We start from the raw sequence: 25,310 nt of genomic DNA, 5'->3' as shown, positions 1-25,310 counted from the left end.
CCAATTCTGGACCAAGAAACCTGGTAAGGCAACTTTGGATTATTTAACCTGGATCTAGTTACAGGAAGTTCGTGAAAGGGGCTGATTAAAAGAGTAAATGTTAATTTCATATTTACTTTTGCACATAATGCTGTTTGGATGAAGGAGTAGAGAATTGTACGTACATCCAGTTTGTGAGTAGAAAATTATGCAATTCTTATTTCTTAGAAATTTTCCAAGTTGAATGAAAAAGTGAAAAGTGATAGAGATGTTTAAGAAATGAGGAATTCTATATGGTTCGTACACACTCTTTCTTCTCGAGAGGAATCCAGACTAAGGGATGCAAAATCACATTACAGTTAGGTCACTTTAGAGTGAAATTAGTAAGCAATTTTTCATGCAAAGATCAACAGGAACCCACTCAAAGATGTTGATGCTGGGACAAATGAATGTTTCAAAACTTGAGATGTGTAACTATTATGTAAGGGTACTAAGATTATGGAACAGTGGTTCAGGTGCAGATTAGTCGTAATCTACTGACAAACAGAATATGCTTCACAGGCTGAATAATTTATTCCTATTCCTGTGTTCCTGTACTGAAGATAAGTACTGTGACTTTTATTCAGTATTCACTTGATAACTGCAATGCAAAGCAGCTGGATGATTTGCATCTGGCTTTGTCTCACCAATGCCTTGTGTCACACAATTTGATTATATATGGTGATAAAGCTCATGATCTTGAGGTTTAATTGCACTAAGCCTAAGGGTCTATCCAGAGCAAACTTGGCAATGATAATTTACCAAAATCTTAGAAATAATATAGGCTTTATTGATAATTATCAGAACTCCATTGTTCACAATTTATTTAATAAATAGAATACTGCGGTGATCTTCTCTTTACAAAATAGGCTTGAAAATATCTCCTTTGATCTGTGAGAGCTAATTATGAATCTTAATTAGAACTAGAAGACTACCTTGTTTGCAAGGAATTTTTACCTGTTTATTACCATTTTAATAGGTTATATTTAAGTCACTTTAAATCAGCTCTTTTGCATTGAATTGGCAAGTTTGAGATGTTATCAGTGAAGTTTGTGTGGGCAGGTGGAAAAAGGGATGGTACTTGGATTGAGAGGAAGGTTATTTAAATTGAAACATGTCATTTTGAATTATTATTCCATATTTTAAAAAAGAGTTATTTAAAAATGATCAGCAGAATGGTGTCAAAAACTTCAATTTTTTTTATTAATACTGTTTTTCTCAATTTAGGTCCTGCAGACACTTAACCAAGTCTGAATTGAAGCATTTTCCTGGAAGTTATCTGTTTGTCCTAAAACTTTTCGCTTTCCTACTTGGAGTAGAGTTCTCAGTACTACATAATGAAGTCTGTCAATTGGAACATAAGCTGTTTGATGTATCAGAAACACTGAAACCTGGAAAAACTTGCAAGAAATCTAAATTAGTTCAGTGAAGGGAAAATAGTGCATGCTTCAAACAACTCTTTAATTGAAAATTGACAGTTGTGAACTCTCTTACTGGAAGATATCTAGATTGTATTAATTCTTCTTGAAAATTGACTTAAAACTGTTTAATAACCAGGTAATCTGGGAAGGACATTATAAATAAATAAAAAATAACCATATACCCTCAAGAGGTGCCTTTAAGTTTGCTGTGTTCAATTTCTGTTTTTATTAAGCATTTCTTGTTACATATCTAACCCTGTAGGAAGAAAGATCATAGTGAACACATAAGAAATTCTGCTGATGCTGGAAATCTTGACACAAATTGCTGGAGGAACTCAGAAGGTCAGGCAGCACCTAAGAAGGTGTTACAGGCTAAGATCCTTCATCAGGACTGGAAAAGAACGAGGCAGAAGCCAGAATAACAAGGTGGGGGAAGGGGGAGATGTGCAAGCTGGCAGGTGATGGGTGAGACCAGGTGAGGGGGAAGGTGGGTGGGGTGGGGATTAATATGACAATCTGGGACGTGATAAATAGAAGAGGTAAAGGGATAAAGAAGGAAGCATCTGATAGTGAAGGTATCCTGAGATCGATGATAAATGCTAATCTAAAACCCCTCTGTAGTTGTGAAGTGACACTGCTTTACTAGATTTTCTAACCATTGACCATTAATAAACAAAGTCTCACTGTGTTTTAAATTTAATTCAGTGTACTTTTTAAATATTATTTGATAATATGACATTATGTGAAAACAGTGTTGATGTAAACCGCTAGGATTACAGGATATTTGCTGAGTTTAATTACTTCCATAAATACTTGACAAGTCAATTCAAGTTTGTTGTCATATGTACAGGTATGTTGAGGTAGAGAAACAATGAAAAGCTTGCAGCCACATCACGGCATGTACATTCAGAGGATCCCTTCCAAGACTGCACCAGTGTACATTGGCAACTCTCATGGGATGCAAAAAATTGTACCAGATTTCCTCTTAACTCGGACTACAAAATTACATTAATGATCTTCAGATCTCATGTTCGACAGTCAAGTGCGTAGCAGTTAAGCGCAGTGCCATTAAAGATCAATGCTATGGCCAAAAACACGGTAGGAGAGGTGGAATTCAAACTAGGCTGAAGCTTGGAGGGATGAATCCTTCTCCACCTGGTACCTTGTTGCTGAATGTATGGCCACTGGAAAGTAAGACTGATGATCTCACAGCAAGGCTGCTATATCAGAGGTAGATGAGGCAGATCTCAGTTGTTTGTTGCACTGAAACTTAGTTAAATGCAGGTACACCGAATGCAGTGATATGACTGGAAAGCTTTACGATCTTCAGAATGGATCGAACCGTGAACTCTGGTAAGGCAACAGGTACGCTTTTTAGTCATTTCTCCTCGGTGCACAGAGGTTAGGGTTATGTCAACTTCTTGTTCTCCTGACATAGAAAAACTAACGTTGACCATTCTATTTGCCTCGGAAGTTCTCATCCGTGACCCTGACTGCAGTTTACATACCACCAGCGACTGATTATAAGCAATCACTCACGAAACTGCACAGTGTTGTCTGTGCACAAGAAACAGCTCAGCCCAACGCATTTCAAATTATAGTTGGTGACCTTAACCAGGCCTGTTCAAAGAAAACCCTGCCCAATCATCACCTACGTGTAACTTGTTGCACCGAGGTCCCAACATACTAGGACACTGCAACTTTACGATCAGGAATGCCTATCATTTCTTCCCGAGACTGTAGTTTGGTAAGTTGGATCATTTTGTTGTACTCCTACTCCCCTGACAAAATCCTTCAGGGTTTTCCCCAATCAGAAGACCTGGATGAACAGTGAAATCTGGAATCTGCCATTCAAGTCTGGAATTAAGAATGCTACAGGAGGTACAGGTATGATCTCCAGAAACCCATCTCTCTGGCAAAGTAGAGATTCCTGACCAGACTGGAATCAACAAGCGACGCTCGACAGCTGTGACAGGGTTTGAATGACATAACGTCCTACAAAGTTAAATCTTGCCACATGGGGGACTGCAGAGCAGAGTGTGCAGATGAACTCAATGCCTTCTATACGCGCTTTGATCACCAGAACAGGGAGGAACCACTTCAATTCGCCGACCGAAGCAACAGGTCTACAGCAGATGATACCCTGTTGGCTCTTCACACAACCCTGGAACATCTGGACAGCAAAGATGCATATGTCTGGATGCCCTTTATCAATCACAGCTTGGCATTTAACACTACCACCGCCTCAAAACTAATCAGTAAACTCCAAGACCTGGGCCTCTATACCCCCTTGTGCAACTGGATCCTGGATTTCCTCGCTTGTAGACCCCAGAATCTCCATCAACACAGGAGCACCACAGTGATGTGTACTTAGCCCCCTGCTCTACTTGTTTTACACCTGTGACTCTGTGGCTAAGTACAGCACTACCATCATATACAAGTTTGCTGATGACACCACTGTTGTGGGCTCTATAAAAGGGGGTGATCAATTAGCCTACAGGAGGGAGACTGAAAACTTGGCTGAGTGGTGTAATAACAACAACTCAATGTCAATAAGATGGTAGACTTCGGGAGAGGGAAACCAGGGGTCTATGAGGCAGTAAACACTGGAGGATCAGAGGTGGAAAAGGTCAGTAACTTTAAATTCCTGGGTGTCACTACCTCAGATGCCCTGCCCTGGACCCATCATATAACTGTAATTGCAAAGAAAGTGTTCTGATTGGCTGCATTATGGCCTGGTATTGGAACACCAATGCCTTTGAGCAAAAAATCCTACAAAATATAGTGGATTTGGCCAGTACATCACGGGTAAAGCCCTCCCAACCACTGAGCACATCTAGATGAAATGTTGCCGTAGAAAAGCAGCATCCATCATCAAAGATCCTCTCCACCCAGGCCATGCTCTTTTCTTGCTGCTGCCACCAGGTAAAAAGTACAAGAGCCTCAGGTTCGCACCACCAGGTTCAAGAACAGTTACTACCCCACAACCACCAGGCTCTTGAACAAAGCGGGATACATCATCATGGCTCCGTCTGTCTAAGTAGACAATGGATGTGCCCCTCTGGAGCGCAGACCTGAGTGATGAAAATGGAGATCCTGGGCTGCCCAGACATCAAGTTCCCCCACTCCGCCTCGTGGATGTGGTCCAAAGGAATGTGAAGCAGTACATTTGGCATCAGCTTGGCTGCAGGAGCTGCCGGGAGGTGACGTGACATGTCATCCAACCACCTTAGGGACTCCACTGTGGATTTGTGTAGGGTTTACTCCTTAGCCTTCTCTTCTCCTGAAGATACCCACAAGGCAGTGGGATCCGTAACCCTGGATAGGGGCCCATTCCGGGTACTGTCAGCCGGAGCCAGCTGAGTCCGAGACTCGTGTAAGGCAGGATCGTCACACCCTGTAGTAGTGACATGTGGAGCCACTACCCACTAAGAGGGATAGCTACACTCATTTAAGGACTCTTTTATCTTGTTATTTGATGCACATTATTTATTGCTATTTATTTATTATAAATAACTACCGTCCCGTTGCACTCACACCCATCATCATGAAGTGTTTCGAGAGGCTTGTCATGAGGCACATCAAGACCCTGCTGCCCCCCCCCTCACTGGACCCCCTGCAGTTCGCGTACCGTCCCAACCGTTCAACAGACGATACCATTGCCACCACCCTCTACCTGGCCCTAACCCACCTGGACAAAAAAGACACATATGTTCGAATGCTGTTCATAGACTTCAGTTCAGCATTCAACACAATCATTCCTCAGAAACTGATTGGAAAGCTGAGCCTCAAACAACAGGAATTCTGCAGATGCTGGAAATTCAAGCAACACACATCAAAGTTGCTGGTGAACGCAGCAGGTCAGGCAGCATCTCTAGGAAGAGGTGCAGTCGACGTTTCAGGCAGAGACCCTTCGTCAGGCCTAACTGAAGGAAGTGACGAAGTTAGTCCTGACGAAGGGTCTTGGCCTGAAATGTCGACTGCACCTCTTCCTAGAGATGCTGCCTGGCCTGCTGCGTTCACCAGCAACTTTGATGTGGAAAGCTGAGCCTACTGGGCCTGAACACCTTCCTCTGCAACTGGATCCTAGACTTCCTGACTGGGGACCTCAGTCAGTCTGGATTGGAAGCAGCATCTCCAACACCATCACACTGAGCACAGGGGCCCCCCAGGGCTGTGTGCTCAGTCCACTGCTGTTCACTCTGCTGACCCACGATTGTGCTGCAACACACAGCTCAAACCACATCATCAAGTTCACCGATGACACGACCGTGGTGGGTCTCATCAGCAAGAACGATGATTCAGCATACAGAGAGGAAGTGCAGTGGCTAACGGACTGGTGCAGAGCCAACGACCTGTCTCTGAATGTGAACAAAATGAAAGAGATGGTTGTTGACTTCAGGAGGACACGGAACAACCACTTTCTGCTGAACATCGACGACTCCTCCGTAGAGATCGTTAAGAGCACCACATTTCTTGGTGTTCACCTGGCGAAGAATCTCACCTGGTCCCTCAACACCAGCTCCATAGCAAAGAATGCCCAGCAGCATCTCTACTTTCTGCAAAGGCTGAAAAAAGTCCATCTTCCACCCCCCCATCCTCACCACATTCTACAGAGGTTGTATTGAGAGCATCCTGAGCAGCTGTATCACCGCCTGTTCGGAAATTGCACCATCTCAGATCGCAAGACCCTGCAGCGGATAGTGAGGTCAGCTGAGAAGATCATCGGGGTCTCTCTTCTCACCATTACAGACATTTACACCACACGCTGCATCCGTAAAGCAAACAGCATTATGAAGGACCCCACACACCCCTCATACAAACTCTTCTCTCTCAAGCCACCTGGCAAAAGGCACTGAAGCATTCGGGCTCTCATGACCAGACTATGTAACAGTTTCTTCCCCCAAGCCATCAGACTCCTCAATACCTAGAGCCTGGACTGACACCAGCCTACTGCCCTCTATTGTGATATTGTTTTCTTTATTATTTATTGTAATGCCTGCACTGTTTTGTGCAATTTATGCAGTCCTGGGTAGGTCTGTAGTATAGTGTAGTTTTGTGTTTTTTTTTACGTAGTTCAGTGTAGTTTTTGTCTTGTTCATGTAGCACCATGGTCCTGAAAAACATTGTCTCGTTTTTACTGTGTACTGTACCAGCAGTTATGGTCGAAATGACAATAAAAGTGACTTGACTTGACTTGATTATCTGTATTTGCATAGTTTGTTTGCATTTAACAGTTCCTGAAGTTTACAGTTTACAGTTACTGTTCTATAGATTTGCTGAGTACGCCCGCAGATAAAGAATCTCAGGGTTGTATATGGTGACATATGGTGACACTCCAATAATAAATTTTACTTTGATCTTTGGACACACAGAATATAAATTATGCAACACAGCATAGAGGAAAACTACAAAATGAGATGTTAGAGCAAGCAAATCCATGGTAGTTCAGCGATGGTCCATGGTTTCTTTGCTGAGGTATGATTAATGTTTTGCAGGTTATTGTATTTGTTGCCTTCGGGAATGGTGCATTTTCTGCATGTAGATATTTGTTTCTGGGTTCACTTTTAAGCTTATTTCATAGAACGTAGAACAACACATTACGGGCCCTTTGGCCCATGGTGTGTGTTGACCTTTTAACTCACTCTAGGATCAATCTAACCCTTCCGTCCCACATAGCCCTCTACTGTTCTATCATCTATGTGCCTATCTAAGTGTTTCTTAAAAGTCCCTAATGTATCTGCCTCTACCACCATCCCTGACAGCATGTTCTATGCACCCACTACTCTCCATGTAAAAAACCTTCTCTCTGACATCCCCCCTATACTTCTCCCACCTCCCCATCAAGTTAAAATTATATCCCCTCATATTAGCCAATTCAGCCCTCAGACAAAGGTACTAGCTGTTCACTCATCAATGCCTCTTATCATATTATACATCTCGGTCAAGTTGCCTCATATCTCCTTTGGTCCAACGAGAAAAGCTTTAGGTTGCTCAACCATCCCTCATAAGGCTTGTTCTCTAATTTATCACCATCGAGCTATATCTCCTCTGCACCCTCTCTAAAGCTTCCACATCTTTCCTGTAATGAGGCCCCAGAACTGAACGCAATACTCCAAGCATGATCTAACCAGAGTTTTATAGAGCTGCAATTTTATCTTGCAGCTCTTGAACTCAATCCCCTGACTAATGAAGACCAACACACCATATGCCTTCCTAACCATACTATCAACATGCATGGCAGCTTTGAGGGATTTTTCTTTTCTTTATAGGATGAGGGCATTGCCAGCTAAGACAGCATTTATTTCTTATCCCTAGTTGCCCCAGATCTGTGAGATCCCTCTGATCTCAGGATCCCTCTGTTACTCCCCACTGCTGAGAATCCTGCCATTGACCTTGTATTTTGCCTTCAAGTTTGACTTTCCAAAGTGTATCACTTCACACTTCCAAATTGAATACCATCTGCCACTTCTCAGCCCATCCCTGCATCCTGTCAATGTTCCATTATAATCTCCAACCTTCTACCCTATTCAGAACACCACCAGCCTTCGTGTCATCTGCAAATTTACTGACCCATCCTTCCATTTCCTCGTCTATGACACTTATAATAAAAAAAATCACAAAGAGCAGGAGGTTGCAGAACAATTCTCTGTGGAACTCCACTAGCCACAGACCTCTAGACAGAATATGTTTCACTTGCTGCCACCCTCTGTCTTCTGTGGGAAATCCAATTCTGAATCCATGGAGCCAGAAATTCCTGGATCCCACGCCTCCAGCCTTTCTGAATATATCTATCTTGAAGAACCCAGTTGAATGCTTTATTAAAATCCATGTACATCACATCAACCGCTCTATATTCATCAGATTGTTTTGTCATTTTCTTGAAAATGTCAATCAGGCTCATGAGGCCAATGCTGCCCCTCAGAAAGCCATACTGACTATTCCTAATCAGCCTCTGCTTCTCCAAACGCTCACAAATTCTGTCTCTAAGAATTCTCCCCAATACTTTGCCCATCACTAAGACTCACCTGTCTGTAATTCCCAGGGTTATCCCTGTTACCTTTCTCAAACAAAGGGACAACATTTGCAGTTCTCCAATCTTCTGGTACTATCTGTATGGCCAGTGAGGATGCAAAGATTGTCACCAATGGTGTGGCAATCTCTTTCCCAACCTCCTGTGATAACCAAAATCGGTCCACGGACTCCTCTTGTGCCACGATGAGGCCACCCTCAGGGTGGAGGGGCAACACCCTATATGCCAGCTGGGTAGCCTCCAATCTGATGGCATGCATTTTGGTTTCTCTTTCTCTTTCCAGTAAAAAAAAAACCCTCCCCTCCCCTCTTTTTCTATTCCCCGCTCTGGCCCTTTACCTCTTCTCACCTGCCTATCACCTCCCCTGGCCCCCTACTCCTTCCCTTTCTCCTATGGTCCATCCACCTCTCTTAGCTGATTCCTTCCTTTTCTGCCCTTTAGCTTCGCTTCCCACCTGGTTTCATCTAATGCCTTCTAGCTATTCTCATTCCTCCCACCTTTATATTCTGTCATCTTTTCCCCACCATTCCAGTCCTGAAGAAGGGTCTCGGCCTAAAATGTCGACTATTTATTTCCTTAGATGCTGCCTGGCCTACTGAGTTCCTCCAGTATTTTGTGTGTATTGCTTTGGATTTCCAGCATCTGCTGAATTTCCTGTGTTTATGATTTGTGGTATATCCCGTCTGGCCCCAGGAACTTATCTATCCTATTGTCATGCAAAGGTCCCAATACATCCTCTTTCTTAATCTTGACACATTCCAGCACATTAGTGTGTTCTGTGCTGACCTCACATTGGTCAAAGTCCCTCTCACTGGTGAATACAGAGCAAGTTACTCATTTAGGACCTTCCCTACCCTTCTAACTCCAGGCACATTTCCTCTTCTATCCCTGATCCATCCTACCTCCATACTAGTCATCCTCCCATTCTTCACATATGTGTAGAACATCCTGGCATTTCTCAGTTCCACCCATAAAGCCTCACTAGATGAGTTCACCAGTCTGTCCTGACGAAGCACTGCCATGATATTTTCTCAGACTAATAACACCATCCCTCCCCCTTACAGCTCAGCCACGGCCAACCTGAGGAAGGGAATCTCTCAGGCTAAACACAGATACAAACAGAGAATCGAGGAGCATTTCAACTCCTCGGACCCCCGGCACGTGTGGCATGGCATACAGGTCATTACAGACTTCAAATCACCTAGTACTGTGCCCCCTTTCAGCTTTGCTTCCCTCCCTGATGAGCTCAATTACTTCTATGCTCGCTTTGACCAAGAGAACAAGGAGGTCACTCTCAAAGCGGATCTCCCACCTGGTGAACTGCCTCTCTCACTTTCCACCTCCGATGTTTGTGCCACCCTGAGCAGGGTGAATGTACAGAAGGCAGCTGGTCTGGATGGAATACCTGGCCGTGTGCTCAGAGTCTGTGCAGGGCAGTTGGCCGGGATCTTCACGGACATTTTTAATCTGTCCCTGGCCCAGGCAGTTGTCCCCACAAGCTTCAAGACCACCACCATCGTGCCACTGCCGAAGCATTCCACTGCCACAGACCTGAATGACTTCCATCCAGTTGCGCTCACCCCCATCATTGCAAAGTGCTTTGAGAGACTGGTTCTATCACATCTGAAATCCTGTCTGCCCACTACTCTGAACCCTCATCAATTTGCTTATCACACCAACAGGTCAACAGAGGACACCATCTCCATGGCACTTCACTCTGCCCTGACCCACCTGGACAGCCCCAACTCTTACTTCAGAATGCTGTTCATTGACTTTAGTTCGGCATTCAATACTGTGATCCCCTCCGCGCTGATCGCCAAACTTCGCCAGCTTGGTATCAGCTCATCCCTCTGCAATTGGACCTTGGACTTTCTGACTAACAGACCCCAATCAGTTAAGTTAGTCAACCTCTACTCCTCCACTCTCACCCTGAACACCGGTGTGCCTCAAGGCTGTGTGCTGAGCCCTCTTCTGTACTCCCTTTTCACCTATGACTGCATTCCCGTACATGGTTCTAACTCCATAATCAAGTTCGCAGACGACACGGTGGTTGGCCTAATCAGAGGGGATGACGAGACAACCTACAGAGACGAGGTCCAGCACCTGGCCACGTGGTGTGCCAACAACAACCTGGCCTTTAACACCCAGAAGACCAAGGAGATCATTGTGGACTTCAGGCATGCTAGGAGCCACACTCACGTCCCCATCTACATCAACGGAGCTGTAGTGGAAAATGTATCAAGTTTTAAATTCCTTGGTGTCCACATTTCTGAGGATCTCACCTGGTCCCTGAGCTCCTCCATCCTGATCAAAAAGGCGCAACAGCACCTTTATTTCCTGCGGAGCATCAAGAAAGCTCACCTCTGTCCCAGGATACTGACGGATTTTTACCACTGTACCATTGAGAGCATACTCACCAACTCCATCTCAGTGTGGTATGGCAATTGTCCCGTACTGGACCACAAAGCACTCCAGCGTGTGGTGAAAACTGCCCAGCAGATTATCAGCACTCAATTGCCTCCCATTGAGAACATCTACCATAAACGCTGGCTGGGCAGAGTGAAAAGCATTATCAAGGATGCATCTCACCCTAACCATGGACTTTTTACTCTCCTCCCATCCGGTAGGCGCTACAGGAGCCTCCGCTCCTGCACCAGCAGGCACAGGAAGAGCCTCTTCCCTGAGGCTGTGACCCTGCTGAACCTCACATCACAGCGCTAAGCAGTATTGCACCCATATTGTACTGTCTCAGTACTTTTATATTTGTGTGCTGTAGCACTTACTTTTTATTCATAGTTATTTTGTAAATAACACTATTCTTTGCATTTCTGGTCAGATGCTAACTGCATTTCATTGGCTTTGTATCTGTACTCGGCACAAGACAATAAAGTTGAATCTAATTTAATCTAATCCCTTTGATAGGTGAAACCAGGTGGGCAGGAAAGGTAAAGGCTGGAGAGGAAGGAATCTGATAGGAGAGGGTGGAATATAGGAGAAAGGGAAGGTGGAGAAGACCCAGGGGGAGTTTTGTACTCTCAAAATTTCACATTTGAAGGCCTCCCACTTACCAAGTATAACTTTGCCAGAAAACAGCTTGTTCTAATCCACACTTGACAGATCCTTTCTGATACCATTAAAATTGGCCTTTCTCCAATTTAGAGTCTCAGTTTAAGGACCAGACCTTAGCCTTTTCCATAATTATCTTGAAACTAATGGTATTATGATCACTAAGTGCAAAATGTTTCCCCATCACAAACTTCTGTCACCTGCTCGCTCTCATTCCTTAATAGATAAAGTATTGCACATACTCTTGTTGGGATTTTTATGTACAGATTAAGGAAATTTTCCTGAACACATTTGACAACCTGTATACCACCTTGTTCTTTTATAGTGTGGTGAATACGTCAACATGTGAAAAGTTAAAATCGCCTACTATCACAACCTTAAGTTTCTTGCAAAAGTCTGCACTCTCTCTACAAATTCGTTCCCATATATCCCTCAGCCTGTTGAGTGGTCTGTAATACCACCCCATTAACCTGGTCATACCTTTCTTTTTCCTCAGTTCCATCCTTAAAGCCTCAGTAGACGAGTTCTCAAATCTGTCCTAACTGAGCACTGCCATGACATTTTCCCTTAATAGTTGTGCCTCCCTCATCCTTTAACTCCTCCTGCTCTGTCGCATCTAAAACTGTAGAACCCTGGAATATGGAGCTGCTGGTTTTGCTCCTGAAACCAAGTCTCACTAATGGCTACAATATCATAATTCCATGTGTTGATCAATGACCTGAGCTCATCTACCTTTCCTACAATACTTCTTTCATTGAAATATGTGCAACTCAGAGTATTAGTTACACCATGCTCAACCCTTTGCTTCCTGACTGTAATGTCCTGGTTAGGATTTTTATTGCTATGCTGTGAAATATTTCACTTTAGTAGTTTTCTGTAATAGCAGTGTATCCTGCTGGTAGAATGTTCTGGTTTTGGCTAAAGTTAAGGAAGGGCTGTGTTGTTCAATTTAGGAATGTTGTGTCAGCCAATCAGGATGGCAGGATCAGGAGAAAGTTCTCAAGAGAGATTTGTGATGGACACTGGTGGGATTGGTGGTCTTTTGGTGAGAGATGCGGTAAAGAGAAGATTGGGCAAGACGCCTGTAGGATTCAATCCAATGGAAGGCGCATTTGCAAGGAGTGCTTCTTGAGATGAAGGAATTCAAGATGGGAAGCTCTTCCTGTGATGAGAATTCAGAGCCATGAGTAATAGTTATACCAGCTTTTGGAAGAGACGAGCTCCTACAGTTATGTCCACACTTAGACTGGTTTAACTGTAATGCGCCCTTTTAAAAAAATTTTTTTCTCTTAATAACTGTTTGATAAAGCTGAAACTAGTAAATATACTTTCTTTATAATCTTATGCGGTGTACAATCTGTTATTTCTGCCAACCAATAATTGTGTATGGGCGGTATTCGCTCAAATCGAAGTTCCTTTGACAGGAACATCACAACATTCCTGTTTGGTTGAACCCCAAGTCATACCGATCCTAGTCTTATATTGTTTATGAAAGGGGGCCTTCTCACCACTGAGTTACGTGGCTGTTAGCAGAGTTAGCTGACAAGCTGAGTTTGTATATCAGCCTGTTGAGCCGGTTACAGTACTTTGAGATCTTAACAACATCTGTCTCTACAACCATTTTACTATCTGTTCTAGCATTCTGGTTCCCATCCCACCTCCCCCACCCCATAACTCTAGTTTAAACACCCCCATACAATACTAGCAAACCTTCTCACCAGAATATTAGTCCCACCACAAACACGAAATATATGCAGATGTCAGAAATCATGATAAGAGGTCTTGGCCCGAAAGCTTGACTGTACTCTTTTCCATAAATGCTGCCTGGCCTGCTGAGTTCCTCCAGCATTGTTTGTGTGTTGCTAGGGTATTAGTTCCCTTCAGTTTAGGTGCAAACCACTTCTTCTGTACCGGAAACAACAGGAATTCTGCAGATGCTGGAAATTCAAGCAACACACATCAAAGATGCTGCCTGGCCTGCTGCGTTCACCAGCAACTTTGATCTTCTGTACCGTCCCACCTTCTCTGGAAGAGGGCCCAATGATCCAAAAAATCTTAGGCCCTCCCTCCTACACTAACTCCTTAGCTATGTGTTAACCTGTATTATCGTCCTATTTAGCAGGTAAGCCTCACTAGCACATGGTATTGCTAGCAATCCTGAGATCACAACCCTGGAGGTCCTGTCCTTTAACTTAGTACCTAACTCCCTGAACTCACTTTGCAGAACCTCATCCCTCTTTGTACCTATGTCATTGGTACCTATATGGACCATGATCTCTAGCTGCTCACCCTCCCACTTGCCGAGGACTCGATCCAAGATGTCCCAGACTCTGGCGCCTGGGAGGCAACATACCACCCAGGAATTTTGTTCTCATACACAGAGCCTCCTTTCTGTTCCCCTAACTAACTAACCTCCTATCACCACAGCTTACCTATTCTCCCTTCCTTTCTCTGCCACAGAGCCAGACTCAGTGCCAGAGACCTGACCGCTGTGACTTTCCTCAACTGGGTCATCCTCCCTAATAGTGTCTAAAGTGGTATACTTGTTGCTAACGGGCAGGCCACAGGGCTACTCTGCACTGGCTGTTTAACTCCTTTCACCCTGCTGACTCTCTCTGAATGATCCGGAGCTCATCCAGTTCCAGCTCCAACTCTTTAACGTGGAGTGATAGAAATTGCAGCTGGATGCACTTCTTGCAGGCAAAGTCTCAGGGACACTTTCTTTGCACACCACCACAAGAGGGACAATCAACGATCCTGCCTGGCATCCCTACTGTTTTAACTGAGCAAATATAAAGAAGGAAAAACAATAAATAAATTGTGGGGGCAATAGCCTACCTACAGTTTTTCACTTTCTCTCACTCAAGCCTCTCCTTGCTGAAGCCTCGAAGAGCTAAACCCTCAAAATCCCCACTCTAACACTGCCCACTCCAGCAAAGGTTGCTCTACTTGCCCCTGCCTTATTTTAATTTGCACTTGCTAATAAATCCTGATCTCTGATTCAATGCTGTTCAAACACTGAAACTCCCCAGGAGCACTGCTTTTTAATGCACTTTGCTGACCTGATTGAGTCACGCCTCCTCTCACTCTCAACCTCTGGCCGCTGTTCAAAACTGACTGCAATTTTATCCTATCAACTGCCTATCCTTTCTCATAGTCTCTCTACACACTGCATCTACCTGTACACCAACTGACCCATCACTCTAGTTCCCATCCACCTGAGAAATTAGTTTAAAGGTTCTCCAACAGCTCTAGCAAAACTTCGTGCTAGGATATTGGTCCCTTAAATTCAGCTGTAACCTGTCCATTTTCTACAGGTTGTACCTTACCCAAAAGAGATCTCGAATTATGTATTTTTGATTTTGTAATTTCTGATGGTCAATTTTCATCCCTATGTTAAACACCCAAATCAAGATATTTAATAACTCTGTTTTACATTATCGTTATCTTCATTCTATGCAATTATGAGTTACTATGAAATACTTTGCACGAGAGCAAATATCTTCCAAATGTTCAGTGTCCCAATTTGAACCCTGTGGTATGATTTTTCCATTCACTTAGCTCCAATAATCTGCTGTGGAATCTGTTTGGAGTAAGAAATAAAATCTCTCACATTGATGAAAGTAGAGCAGTGGATGTAGTGTATACGGATTTCAGTAAGGCATTTGATAAGGTTCTCCATGCCAGGCTCCTTCAGAAATTAAGGAGGCATGGGCTCCAAGGAGACCTTGCTTTGTGGATCCAGAATTGGCTTGTCCACAGAAGGCAAAGGGTGGTTTGTAAATGGTGCATTGGCATTCATCAACCATGGGATTCAGTTCAAGAGCTGTGAGGTAATGTTACAGCTATATAAGACCTTGGTCAGACTCCACTTGGAGTACTGTGTACAGTTCTGGTCACCTTACCACGGGAAGGATGTGGATACTATAGACAGAGTGCAGAGGAGATTTACAAGGATGTTGCCTGGATTGGAGAGTGTACCTTATGAGAATAGGTTGAGTGTACTTGCCCTTTTCTCCTTGGAGTGATGAAGGATGAGAGGTGACCTGATAGAAGTGTATAAGATGATGAGAGGCATTGATCATGTTGATAACCAGAGGCTTTTTCCCAGGGTTGAAATGGTGAACACGAGGGGGCATAGTTTTAAAGTGCTTAGAGATGGGTACCATGGGGATGTTAGGGGTAAGTTTTTCGACACAGAGAGTGGTGGGTGCATGGAATGCACTGCCGGCAGCAGTGGTGGAAGTGGATACTATAGGGTCTTTTTAGAGACCCTTAGACGGGTAAATGGAGCTTAGAAAAATACAGGGCTATGCGGTAGGGAAATTCTAGGCAGTCTCTAGAGTAGGTTACATGGTCAGTATAGCATTGTGGGCCGAAGGGCCTGTAATGTGCTGTAAATTTCTATGTTCTAAGTAATCATTTATGTTGGAAATTAAAAGAAAGAAATGAAAAATAGCCATTTATACTGTAGTTCCGTACTCAAGTTAGTATTCAGCTGTGTTTTCAGCTTCAAATTCCACCAATCTGCACAAACCTATTTAGTGTTCTGTATTGTTATGAGTTTATCACTGTAAACATCTGTCCAGACTGTACTGATATATCTGTAAACTCTTCATGGCACAAACCCATCCAAAAATAGAAATAAATATGTTCTTTCTCTTTTTTAGCCACAATGTAATCTTGCTCAATTTGTATTCTACAATCCCATGCATTTGGAATCACCTGTCAGTTTTTTAAAAATTCTTTTGCAGTGTTGTCTAAAGCAGAGGTTTTCAAAGTTATACTACATAGCTTAGAAATTTATGTCTCAGTCCCCCCACCAATATTCACATCATCACAAGCTTTCCAAGAACCAGTAAATGTAAATTCCAAAACAAACAGGAAAGGATTTTATTTTTCTGATTTTTAAACCATTATTGTACCTCCCTGGGATGACTGTTCTCAACCCTCAGTTCCTATGTAGGGTTTCAACCTAAAACGTTAATTCCTCCCCTGCCCACTCCCTGCCCCATCTCTAACAAATGCTTATGATCTGCCGAGTTCTTTCCACAGACTGTTGCTCCAGGTTCCAGCATCCACAAACACTTGTGTGTCCTGTTTTCTAGTTGTCATGGTCACTGAGCCTGGAAATCAAGCATTACTGATGGGGGAGGGGGTGGTGGCGAGGATGATGGAGAACAATTCTACTGAGTTTAGAATTCTTGTTTACAAGTTATTCCTGGGACTTGACCACTGATCTTTTTCTGCTATCTCTCTTGAGCAGGAATTAGCTGTAGTATTCTTGAAAGGGTATTTTGAGATCCAATCAGAGTGGTGGTTCTCCAGACCCCACAAGACCTTCACCTACTTTCCCAACCGCCCATCCCTAGAACCAACACCCTCTGTCATGGTCCGGATCGGGGTCCCTTTAAATTTACCTTGTTTATGTTACGATCCGGACCGTTGATTCCCTGTTTTCCTGTGTCCCTTGGCTTTGGTGATTCGAGGCAATTAATGCTCGGCTGAACCGGTAGTTTATAGTCTCCGGCTTTCAGCCGTTCGGCGCGGGAGCGTCTGCAAAGTCATCAAAGGTACAGTGTGCCGATGTCGTCTGGCCGGAGCAAGCCTAGACTCTGCCAAAGCAAGTGCCGGTAATTCACCCTTCCTCACTGGAGCAACCCTGTCCAGTTACCTTGCCGAAGCGAGCCTGCAAAGTTTCCTCATCAAGGTGGGTCCGTCAGTTATCCAGCCAGAGAGAATCAGGAGCCGCTGTCTACTGTTCCTGGTCCGAGTCTAGAGCTCGCCACTACCCGGAGGTTCCAAGTACCAAGTCCTGGCTCTGGCGGCGTCCAAGTACCACGTCCAAGTCCAAGTCCTGGCTCTGGCAGCATCTGAGTATCAAGTCAAGTCCTGGCCCTGGCGGCATAGTCAAGTCCTGGCCCTCGCGGCATCCGAGTACCAAGTCAAGTCCTGGCCCTGGCGGCATCCGAGTACCAAGTCAAGTCCTGGCCCTGGCGGCATCCGAGTATCAAGTCAAGTCCTGGTCCTGGTGGCATCCGAGTACCTAGTCAAGTCCTGGCCCTGGTGGTCCGTGATTCCTATCCTACCCCCCGTCTGAATCCCTTCTCTGCCCCTCTCGCCTCTAGCCCTCGTCTGTAGCCCTCGCCTGCACCTCGGTCTAGTTCTATTGCTGGAGCTAGATAGGAACTGTGTTGTTCTTTGGTGTTTGTCCTGTCTTGTCCTCGCCTCAGTGGGGTAAGTCAGGCCGTCTTGCCGTTGCTCTGCGGGGGGTCATGTCTTGTCTTGTCTTGTCCTCGCCTCCATGGGGTAAGTCAGGCCGTCTTGCCGTTGCTCTGCGGGGGGTCATGTCTTGTCTTGTCTTGTCCTTGCCTCTGTGGGGTAAGTCAGGCCATCGTGCCGTTGCCCGGTGGGGGGGGGGGGGCGGGGTCATGAGTCCCAGCCCTATGTCCTGTTCCCAAGGAGGGGTCCCGGCTCTCTGTTCTGTGTGTGAGTCCCGGCCCTATGTCCTGTTTCCAAGGAGGGGTCCCGACTCTGTGGTCTGTGTATGTGTCCATGGTTCCATGTACCTGCTCTCCCAAGACCGAGGCTCTGTTTTTCTATGTTCCTCCTCTCCCTAGCCCATGTCACGTCCATGCCTGGTTCTGGGGTCCGAGCCCAAGGCAAGACCCAGGTACTGGGTCCTTGCCCAGTCTCTGGCTCGGAGTCCATACCGTAACCTCACAAGATGTGTCTTGCATTTGGGTCCACCCTTGCTCCCAATGCCCCCGCCTTTGTGACACCCTCCTCCTCTGAAATGCAAACACTGTCCTCTCTGTAAGCATCAGTTTAGATTTGCTCTTCTCCATTCCTCAAATTTCATCTGTGGCCTGAATAGTGGGTCTTGAGACATTCAGTTTTAACAATGATCAGCCACTTTATGCTGATCTCCTGATGTTTTTAGCCTAGTAGCTAACCGTCATTGTATAGCAACTTATAGGCTTTAAAATCTGTTTAATTCACACTGCTTCCTGGTTTTGATGACTGTTTCCCAGGTCAATTTTCTACCTGTAAGTGCACATTCTTCCTGGTTTTTCATCTATAGTTGTTAAACCATTTGTTTTAGCAGACGGAAACTCATAGGTGAATGCAGAAGCAAAAAGGCTCCCACAATTATCAACAGAAAAGTTGCAAGGTGTATTTCAAATTAGAGATACAATAAGTACTAGTTTTTTTCTCTTAACCCTAAGGCAAGATGACTTAATCATGAGATGGGAGTTCCTTACTTAGTGAGAACTGTCGAAACTGAGCACGTAGGGACTTGCTGAGTCCATTTTCGGTAGGCTTTGTCTTCTGTCTGTAATAAAAAATAAATCATAACTCAGCAATGGAGATGTTCATGAGATTCTTTCAGTGTTTTATTGAGTTTAAAGTGAAAAGACCACATATTGATAGGAGAAAATATCTAAATCTTGTTATTGTGGAGCATTTACATAAGACATGAACGTACCACACGCACAGAATGAGTTGTTTTAGTGACACATATATATCAACATGTTTCTGCAGTTATTAATTTTTCTTTATTTTGCTGACTGATGCTTTTTCTCTGTGAATCTTTTGTATATAAATCTTAATTTTAAAATTTATTATTGATATTTTTTCTTTACATTATTACATCTATGTGCTAATTCAGATACATGGTTTCTAAATCTGAATTGACTGTCATACTCTATGACTCTAAAAATCATTTGCAGAATTCTTTCTCAGTCGTAAAAATGTACAACAATTATGAACCATTCGTGTTTAATTTGGCTAAGTGTGACTTTTTTGAGCAATTTACCACATTCGTTGTGTGATCTGGGGTGCACAACAAGATTGTGCTAAGTATTGTTATATATTTTGGGTTCTTTTGGGGCTGCTACTCAGGGTGTTTTGGATTTTTCAAGATGAGACTTCATAGCACACCAGCATCTTCACTTTTCTTGTTAACTAAGTAAAATTAAGAATGCAGTCAGATCCTCATAACCAGAAGTATTTTGTTTACAAACAGTGTTGTAATTAGTTTTTCATACAAACTAATTCTGTTTTGTATTTCAGCATCAAAATTATCAAAATTGGACACCCATTTTTTATCCTGAAACATTTTACTTTCATACTTTGAAAATGTAATGCACAGTACTAAAGATATCACAAGTAAAAAAAATCGTTTGGATATTTGAGTCACTGTGCCCAGATGCACAGAAATTTCTTATCAATGTTTCTCAATAAGAACCTCTCAAACCTGTGACCTCTGCTACCTGGAAGAAAGAGGGTGATAGGAACACATCTCTCTGTGTTCTATTTAAATAGTGCACCATCTGGATTTGGTTTTTTATTACTGCCTCTTTATTGTTATAATTTACCGGTTTAACACACCTTTACCATACTGACTGCAGCAGTTCAAAAAAGGTAGCTTGCTGTAGCCAGAACAAAGGACTGGCAATAATCCTGGTCTTTTCAGAAATGTAAATGTCTAGTAAAAGCATAAATGTAAACAAAAACATTGTACCACCAAAGCAGGTACGTTAGGATAACTGACACCAAACAAACCTTCTGTACCAAGTACAAATATAGGTCTTATTCAGCAGTGAACTTAAGTGGTATGTTTCAGAACTTGCTCTTCCCATGGGAAACAATTACAGATGTTTCCAGAAGTTTAGAAAAGAGCAAGCTGACATCCAAACCAATTTCTCAGTTCCATTGGTACCCTGCTGAGTCTACTTTCATAGTACGTTTAGGAAAAAGTACGGGTTCTTCCTTATTACAACTTTGCCTGTGCAACCTGCACCTGCAGCATAATTCCATAAGCACTGACACAAGATGAACATGCAGGATGTCATGGAAAGAGTGGCAGATAAGATATTTCCAATAAAAGTATCCTGCATCCTTTTATCATACATAGTTTTTGGTGAATTGACAGTAAGTGCATAGAGATTGATTAGCTGTTCTAGCCTAATCCTATTAGGTTCTAAGGGTCCAATTACCTTTTGATAACCATAACAAACAGTGGTGTCCTGACATTGTGTTTATTTACCACTCTGGGACAACTTCGTCATAAATAAATTATCTAACGGGCAAAATGTACCTTTATAGATTAACCAAGGGAAGTTTGGTGATGTAGGGATCATTTGTCTCGTGAGACAATGGATTTGCACCTTGGAAGGTTTCCAGGGTGCAGGCCTGGGCAAGGTTGTATGGTTGCCCTTGTTGCAAGTCTCCCCTCTCCATGCCACCGATGTTGTCCAAGGGAAGGACACTAGGGCCAATACAATGTGTGGTTAAGTGCCTTGCTCAAGGACACAACATGCTGTCTCAGCTGAGGCTCGAACGGGCAACTTTCAGATCACTAGACGCCTTAACCACTTGGCCCAATACTTTTATGGTGATATAATTTGGAACTTTAAAATTCTTTAAATGACACAGCATTTATTACTTTTATTATTATTTCTTGATTAAAATTATTGTAGAGGACACTAAGCTCTACAAGACATGCTGCCACAAGAAAGCAGCATCCATCATCAAGGATCCCCACCATTCAGGCCATCAGGAAGGAGGTAAAACAGCCTTGGGCCCCACACCACCAAGTTCAGGAACAATTACTACCCTTCAACCATTAGACACCTGAACCAGCACGGATGATATCACTCACCTCAACACTGAACTGATTGCACAGCCTATGGACTCACTCTCAATGACCCTACAACTCATTTTCTCAGCATTATTTATTATATTTGTTTTTATTTGTATTTGTACATTTTGTCTTTTGCACATTGGTTGTTTGTCGGTCTTTGGGTGTCTTTTGTCATTGATTCTATTGAATTTCTTTGTTCTACTGTAAGTGCCTGAAGAAAGTGAATCTCAGAATAGTATATGATGACATATACATAATCATGATAATAAATAAACTTTGAACTTCAAAGCTAACAGTTCAGCTTCATTTGAGGTCAAAATTTTTTTTTTGGTTTTGTTCATGGAATTCAAGTACTGAGACAAAGTTCCTCAGAAACTGAATGTGTCCTTTTTTTGGAAACTGCTATTAATCACAAAAGTTTGTGTTTACAGAAGACACCCACCTTACTCTCACTACCCAAACCGTCCACTCCCAATGACAGTCAATAGGTTCTACCAGTCTGATTTTAGACACCTGAAGTTAGATATTTATCTGATGCAGAGTTGTGACACAAAATGCTGATCATTCTTTTCCTACACAGACGCTGCTTGATCTGCTGAATAACAAAAAAAACCTGTTTGTCCTGGCAAGAATGCACCAAATCAGTATTACAAGAGTACAAAATATCAATAATGTGAGAACTTGGTGCTGTTGCTACTTTCAAATCAGTGTTAGATTTCTCAGACTTTGATGCAGTCTTAGGAGTTGGGAGGTTTGAGGACAGCACATTGGAAATGGCTTGGATTTTGCTGTTAGGAGTCAGTGCAGAAGGATCTTTGCTACTCAAAGAGATAGCAGCTGATAGCATTAAGATGCTCACATAGGTGGCAACCTAGAGGGAAACTGCATCATTCTAACATATTTTACAGGGCATGAAATAAAGCTTGAAACTCACACACATATGAATAAGTAGAAGGTAAAACTACAAGAGAGATTAAGTTTCAACTGATCTTGTTTTTAAGGTTGTTGGTTGGAGTATTGTGTATATTCTAAGAATCCATATATGCAACATTAAAAAGAAACAAAATTGAGGGTTGACTTGCATAAAGGCAGTCTAAAGTACAATGTTACAGGAAAAAAATCCAATCATATATTCAAATATTAATCTTTGCAAATGAAATAGAGTAATAGTACAGTACTTTAAAACTGACTTTAATGGAAAATATTGAATGCATGCATTTATTTATTAAACTAGTCCATTGTTTGAATAGGTCACTGTGTTATATGAATAATAGAAAATTTCCCTTAAACTGAAATGGTGTTACAAAAAGATACAATTAAGCCATTACTTAGAACTTTTACTTATTTTTGTACAATAGTCATAGTACAATAAACTACGTTGCTAATACGGACAGTTATCTCTTATACAAGTTTATACAATTTGTTTGTGAAAAACAAATAATGGAGAAGTACAGCACCAAAACCGTCATGCTGAAACCATTACAGAGCCCATTCCCATCCACCTGCACTGGGACCGTAGCCCTCCATGGCCTTATCCAAATTTTTCTTAAACGTTGAAACCTAGCATGCACGCATGCACCATTCACAACCCTCTGAGTGGAGAAGTTTCCCCTTAAACTTGGACCATTTTTGGAAATATCTTGTGCAATGTTCATCGTGTATAGCAACTTGTACCATGTCTCTACTTTCGCCAGGATCTTTACCGGAAGGCACACTCTAAACAATGACTAGGTTAAAATCAACATTATTTTCATCTTTTTTGTCGATGGCTGTGAAGGAGTTTCAACTAACCACATAAATCAAATTATAATCGGATAATATATATCCAATTAAATAAAAACGCCCTATAAGAAAGTAAAGATTGCTGATCTTCACTGCACGTTCCCCAGTCAGGTTTCAGTCGCATGCGTTACCGAGCTACACTTAAAATCTCAAAAAATGGTCTTTAAACTTTGACATAACATTGGCATAATAACATAACATTCGTAAAATTGAGATTAACGGGCACAGATAACCCACTTGCAAATGAATGGTTTCAGTTAGCTGAAGTTTGTTTTTGTGTGTGGTACGGTTTATCAATTCAGTGTACAAACCGGGGGAGTGCATTTCACCGCAGTGCTAGAGCAATTGCACAATCTTTCGAATGGATGCAGGACATCCCATGGTACTAATTCACGAGCAGGAATGTTTACTCCTCGGCTACCATTACTGAATCAGATTATCCGGTCAATGTCACTTTGCGGTTCGCGGCAGATACTGCACGCAAACTGGTCGGAGTATTTGCTACAGTCGCAACAAAAAGAAACATGCAGGATCAATAAACTTTGTTTTTCTTTTCACTGATGTTGATAGATCTGCAGAGTTTCCATCATTTTTTGTCGTTAAGCGACTTGGCTTTGCAGAGCTTTGAAACACCTAAAAGTTAAATGCCACCATACGAATGCAATCGTCTCGTTTGTGACAGGTGGGAGAATCCAAAGTTGGTGTACCAACATTTTTAAGCCAGTTTCTGGTTATAAGCATTTTTTTTTCACTGATCGGTCTCAAGACCACAGGCGAAAGCGGGAACAGGTTGCTCATGAAAGCTGAGTTCACACCCCGTTACCTGCAGCTATTAGCATGGCCAATCACATGGGACCGACAGAGGAAGGAGGGACGGGGAAACACGCTGGCAATCCAATCCTATTGAGACCCGCAATTCATTCTATACCTGAATTGCTGCAACGAGACTGGGTTGTAAAGTTTGTGTGTGTGTGCGCGCAAGAGAAAGAAAAACAAAAACAATCTCCGCAGAACCCGTTTAACCGCCGCGCCGAGCGGAGACGCTGGCTATTCGGGTTTCGCCGCACATTGGCCTAACTAGAAAGTCCAGTTGGACCGACCGAGGAGAACGAGATTGAGATTGTGTGACAGGGGTGGGGGGAAAGAGAAGATGACACAAGAACACGATAAGTAAGTGAACGCACTCGTTTTTGCTGCTACTTCAAGTCCAGTTCTGCGTGGATCTGAGGGTTCGGGGCGGGTAGGTGTCGGGTATTGGTTAAGGAGGAAAGGATATTATGGGGTCTATTTCTTTCACAACTACACTAACCCGCCCCCCCCTAAGTAAGTTGTCTTTCCTCTTAAAGGAATCGAGTGAGATAACGAGTGGGACTCTGCGCCCTCCGCCTCGGGCTCAGCCAGTGAGTGAGGGAATGCAGCACACCTGTTAACGCAGCACCTGAGCGGCCGGCACCTGTTCTCTGGGTCGGCCCAATACCCAATTTACCACCGGGGGGTTTGAGCCGTCGGGTTGTAGAGTGGGTGGGCACGGGATACCCGCGGTCTGGTGTACTCTTCCACCCCACCACCTTCTATCACCGGGAATTTCCACCCGGATCGGGGGTCTTCTCGCTTACATTTACTGCCACTTTCGAGAGAGTGACGCTAATCTGATTCCGTCTGATTTACCGGCCGTAAATCCGGGGCCAGCTCCAAACATCCCCACAACCGACTCAAGACGTTTTTCAGATAAATTCGGCCAAATTGTCCGTGCTTTTGTCTTCTGTTTAACTGGACGGCCTCCGCGGCCAGTGGAGTCCTGATGAAGTCTCTGGGCCCGAAACGCCGACTGTACTCTTTTCCATAGATGCTGCCTGGCCTGCAGAGTTCCTCCAGCATTTTGTGTCTGTTGCTCGGATTTCCAGCATCTGCAGATTTTCTCATGTTTGTAGTTTATGTTTGCTGTTTTTATGGTGTGAAAGTTTTCTCTCCCCCACCCCCCCCCAGCTCCTCGGGTAGGGGTGATCACTGAGTGATGAGTGGGCAAGAGGCAGATCACCAGCTTTGATTTGGCACTGAATCTTGGCCTGGGCGGGGAGAGCGGGGGTGTCGCTGGGATTAGGCTCTGGGTCGAATTAACCAAACCACGAAACTCGCTTCGGTTTAGTTAAAGCACCGAGGGCAAATTTCACAATATCAGGTGGAGGGGAAAATAAAGTACCTTCGAGATTTGTGGCAGGGGTATTGGACAAGGGAAGGAAGCAGACAGAAAATACCAGGCGGGTCGGCGTTGGCAGAAGCTGCTTTGGATGTGGGGCCAGGCAGCCTCTTCACACCACCGGTTACCACAACAAGAAAGAGT

General features: G+C 43.5%; 2 protein-coding genes across 4 annotated transcripts in view; both read left to right on the top strand.

The window, feature by feature from the left end:
• The window catches only part of taf1b (TATA box binding protein (Tbp)-associated factor, RNA polymerase I, B), a 118,100-nt gene extending 116,480 nt beyond the window's left edge, over positions 1–1,620 (top strand). For both annotated transcript variants that reach the window (XM_063037834.1, XM_063037837.1), the window contains exon 15: positions 1,246–1,620. In XM_063037834.1, the coding sequence (XP_062893904.1) occupies positions 1,246–1,447 (202 nt within the window). In that variant the 3' untranslated portion in view covers positions 1,448–1,620. The remainder of the gene's footprint in view (positions 1–1,245) is intronic.
• Positions 1,621–23,917: 22,297 nt separating this feature from the next.
• Positions 23,918–25,310, top strand: part of grhl1 (grainyhead-like transcription factor 1) — a 118,623-nt gene continuing 117,230 nt past the window's right edge. For both annotated transcript variants that reach the window (XM_063071267.1, XM_063071258.1), the window contains exon 1: positions 23,918–24,139. In XM_063071267.1, coding sequence (XP_062927337.1) covers positions 24,120–24,139 — 20 coding nt within the window. In that variant the 5' untranslated portion in view covers positions 23,918–24,119. The remainder of the gene's footprint in view (positions 24,140–25,310) is intronic.

The sequence above is a fragment of the Mobula hypostoma genome, chromosome 2 (assembly GCF_963921235.1).
Source record: "Mobula hypostoma chromosome 2, sMobHyp1.1, whole genome shotgun sequence".
In the NCBI taxonomy this organism is placed as follows: domain Eukaryota; kingdom Metazoa; phylum Chordata; class Chondrichthyes; order Myliobatiformes; family Myliobatidae; genus Mobula; species Mobula hypostoma.
The sequence above is the reverse complement of the archived record's forward strand: the minus strand, read 5'-3'. Positions and strand labels throughout refer to the sequence as shown.